The sequence below is a fragment of the Lactuca saligna genome, chromosome 5 (assembly GCF_052625555.1).
Source record: "Lactuca saligna cultivar CGN05327 chromosome 5, ASM5262555v1, whole genome shotgun sequence".
Classification (NCBI taxonomy): domain Eukaryota; kingdom Viridiplantae; phylum Streptophyta; class Magnoliopsida; order Asterales; family Asteraceae; genus Lactuca; species Lactuca saligna.
In genome coordinates this window covers 58,436,092-58,440,020 of record NC_136421.1, presented here as the reverse complement: position 1 = coordinate 58,440,020, position 3,929 = coordinate 58,436,092, and the positions used below count along the sequence as shown (strand labels likewise).

The 3,929-nt window shown below is 37.0% G+C and overlaps 1 protein-coding gene across 1 annotated transcript; it reads right to left on the bottom strand.

Annotated features, from left to right (window-relative positions):
- Nucleotides 1-2,120: 2,120 nt before the first annotated feature.
- Nucleotides 2,121-3,101, bottom strand: LOC145045330 (uncharacterized). The gene has a single exon (XM_078993672.1). It carries the CDS (start codon nt 3,099-3,101, stop codon nt 2,121-2,123), a length of 981 nt encoding a protein of 326 aa, XP_078849798.1.
- Nucleotides 3,102-3,929: the final 828 nt, after the last annotated feature.

Below are 3,929 nucleotides of genomic sequence, written 5' to 3'. Positions count from 1 at the left end.
AGAGTTTGTTAAATCGAGAGCGTTCATAAAAAGAAGGCCAAAATCTGACTTCGTATGAGGGATTTATGATTTATTGAAGTTTCGACTTAGCGGTATGCAACCCGAAATACTCGATTTGAGATCGAGCGGTTTTTAGCCGAAGCAATCTAAACGAGAATCGAATATCTCGTTGTTAGTATCAAAAATTTAGGCGAGAACGGACGTCAGATGAAGAAGTTATGAATTTATAACGGAATTTTTCTGTCCCGGCCTATTAAAAATAATTAATAAAAATAAATCAACATTAGCCGACAGAGTCTAAACGAAAGTTGTAGAGCGCAGTCTCACCTACGCGTGGATATAAAGAACGTCAAAAATGGAGTTCGTATGAAGAAGATATGAATTTTCAAAGTTTACTATATAATTAATATTTAAATTTAATTATAAAATTCGGCCTTATCCGATGGGGAGTCACCGAGCTTATCCAAGGTACGCCCAGCGTACAGCGAAGCATGACGACCTTCGCACTCGAGTTCTTCGGATGACGAACGCCATGACGTTTTCGGACGCGTACGCCCCGCGTACAGGCATACGCCCAGCGTACGGTGAGGCTCCAGCCTCCTATAAATAGGATGCGAGGCTGCCAAGTTCTTTTGCTCTTTTTCTCTCTTCTTTCTCCCGTTTTACCTCGATTTGCGTGCTAGAAGTACCCCGAATCCCTCGGTAATGTTCCCGAGCCCCGAAGCAAGTTTCGAAGCCCCGAAGATCCCGAGAAGTGCGATTTCCGAGCCGAAGCTCTGTCCGCGAGAAGTTCGATTTTTGTAGAGATCTTCCAGATCTGCTGAGGATTACTACTTCTACAAGCCGTAGTGCTGTCCGATCATCTTCTGATCAAGTGAGTGTGTAGTTACTTTCTTCTAACGCATAATTATGAAGTATTTTATATGAAATACGTGTTATGTGTATAATATTGTTGTTATATGTGTGAATGTATATTTATTCTCTTCTATCTCATAGATATGATTTATTTTCTATGAAATACGTGTTATGTGGGTGTGCCTCATCTGTTATGTGGAATATGTATTGAATGAAAATGCTATACAGGTTTTAAACTATGTATAAAAATATATATTTTTATCTACTAATATGTTGGGTAGAACATGGGTAGATAATTGGTGTGTAATAAACAGATGAGAGGCGTCGATGTTGTTGTTGTTGATCTAGTTATTCAGTGGAGTATGGATAACGACCACAGACTCCTTCTAGACAGTCTTGTGGAACGCTAGCGGGTTCATAACCTGTAGGTGTTGTGAACGATGTGTTCACCGGTGTACTCTATCCCCATCATGGTTGCCTTTAGGATATCTATTGTTGAGGAAACCCCCTAGCGGTAATGTCCGTCCCGATGAAAATCCTAGATTAGGTCCCTTGAGATAGATGTTGTTTTAGGGACGTAAAGTGAGGATAACGGGAATGGGTAATCAAGATAGTGATTGGTTGGTGAAATTAAATATAATTTATTTATTGTGGGTTGAAAACCCTATATGCTCACTAGGCTCCCAAGCCTGACCCACTCAATTTTATTTGTATTATAGGAAGTGGCGCAAGGGCATAAGATGGATGAATCATCAAGATGGATGAATCATCGAGTTGTTTTGTTTACAAGTCTGTATATTTATATATTTGTTGAATGACTTGTAATGTTATCGTTTATGCTTTATGGTCTATATCGGAACATGACATCCCGAGTTTTGATTATATAATGAAAATACATCTCTTGAAGAAATGCTTTGATAAATATTATTTTATCATGTTTTGTTTTGGGAACAAATTCCGCAACAGTTTTAAATCAAAAGGATTTACTCTGAAATTATTTTAAAAAGCATAAATGAAATCGGTCTTTTCTGGCCGTGATTTTGGGGATGTCACAGTCACGGACGTATAATCACTTTTGGTTTTACCATTTTCTAACCAATTTTCCTGATGTGTAACATGATCACTAGCCCCAGAATCTATAATCCAAGAATTATTAGCTTTAGTGATTTTACTTGTCATGTTGGCGGTAGGAGAAGTCTTTTTGCTGTTTTCTGCAACCTGATTGGTCCGCAACAATTTTAGAAGGACTTCTTATTCAGCCTTTGTTATCCCTGGTACAACACTGTTAAGGATATGGTAGTGGCAGCCTTTGATGGTGTCTTTTGTTTGCTGTCTTGAGATTTCGTCTGTTTTGGGTTCCACCACTCTGGATAGCCGATAATTTCAAAACAACCATCCATAGTATGACCAGATTTCTGACAGTTCATACACCAGCGATCTTCATTCCTTTTCTTGGTAGAGTTTTGCGAGATCTCCTTTCTTTTCGGACTAATTTTTCCATAGGTTTGGAAGGCTGCTGAATCACCACCAACATGACGATTCATCCCAACAATTCTTTGTTGTTTATCTTGGCTAACCAGATGGTAGGCAATACTAAGAGCTGGTAACGGAGTGGAACTCAAAATTTGTGTATTGACAACGTTATACTCATCATTTAGTCCCATTAGGAAGTCGTATAATCTTTCTTTCTCTCGAAGCTTCATGAACTCTTTGTTGACGTCGTATTTGCAGCCTTTACAAACACAGGAGGGTGTAGGACTTATATATTGTATTTCATCCCATACACTCCTAAGCTTTGTGTAGTATGCAGATATAGACATATTTCCTTGATGTGTGGTGGTGATGGTTCTTCTCAGCTCATATGCTTTGGAGGCATTTTCTTTTCCAAAGCGTTCTTCAAGGTCCACCCAAATATCGCGTGCAGTGGCTGCATACTTGACACTTCTCTTAATCTCCTTTTCCATTGAGCTTACTAGCCATCCTCGAACCATTGCGTTGCATCTCCTCCAATTCATCAGCTCGTCAGAATCTTCTTTTGGCATTGGCATTGTGCCATCAACAAAACCCATCTTGTTTTTGGCAAACAATGCATTTGTCATCTCATTTTGCCAATCACTGTAATTTCCGTCATGGAGTAAATTTTCTCCAACGAAATTTTGGCCTGGATGATCAGCAAGATTGAGGAAGAATGGAGACGTGATATCAATGGGCATCTTGGATGAAGACGCATCAGCAGGTCCTGTCATGGCTTAGGGTTTCCAGACCTGCTTTGATACCATGTGAATTAACAAAATTTATGAAAGTATCGTATATTCTCATAACATCCAGAAAACCAATTACAATAGTTTATATAATGATTTAAAGATAACGATTAATTTGAAACAAAGATAAACATATATCTAATTTGTGAAGATAGCGACTCCAATTGAGAAGATAGCGATTCTGATGTGTGTAAAATGCACTTGTTTTTATCCCTACTTTTAATTAATAAATTTAACACACAAAGGGAGTGAACCTGTCTTTTAGTGGTATAGATTAGTAAGTAAGGTGTCGAACTCAGGGAACGGAAAAATTAAACTAATAATTAATTTTAACTAAAACAACTAATAAAAGTAAAAGGGGTTTCTTCTAGTTTTGCAAGACTAGAAACTTAGGCACACTAAATTAACTAAATAACTAAAGCAACAACTATTCACCAAATTTGATAAAGATGTTTCTATTTAGGTTCAACCAATTCACTCCTATGGTTATTTGTATTTATGATATATTAATTGCTATTGGTTACCAATTATAATGGTTAGGTTCATGTTCATTACTCCTAACCCTTAGACAATTAACTAATTTAAGCGGTGATCAAGTGTTTAAACTAATTAATTCCCTAGATTAATGATTTGGATTAAATAAGATTTGTAATGGTCAATTAAGTTACTAATTCAATTAACCTCTTGTTTGATGGTTTCTCAAACAAGCTCACACATTAATCTTCCTATTGTATTATTAATCTTAGTTTCATAATCATTACTTCTAAGCATATGGTTTAGTTTTCACATAGACATATGAGGTTAACAACTAAG

Excerpts from the sequence above, each read along its gene's own strand:
- LOC145045330 (XM_078993672.1), bottom strand. The coding sequence starts at position 3,101 with ATGACAGGACCTGCTGATGCGTCTTCATCCAAGATGCCCATTGATATC.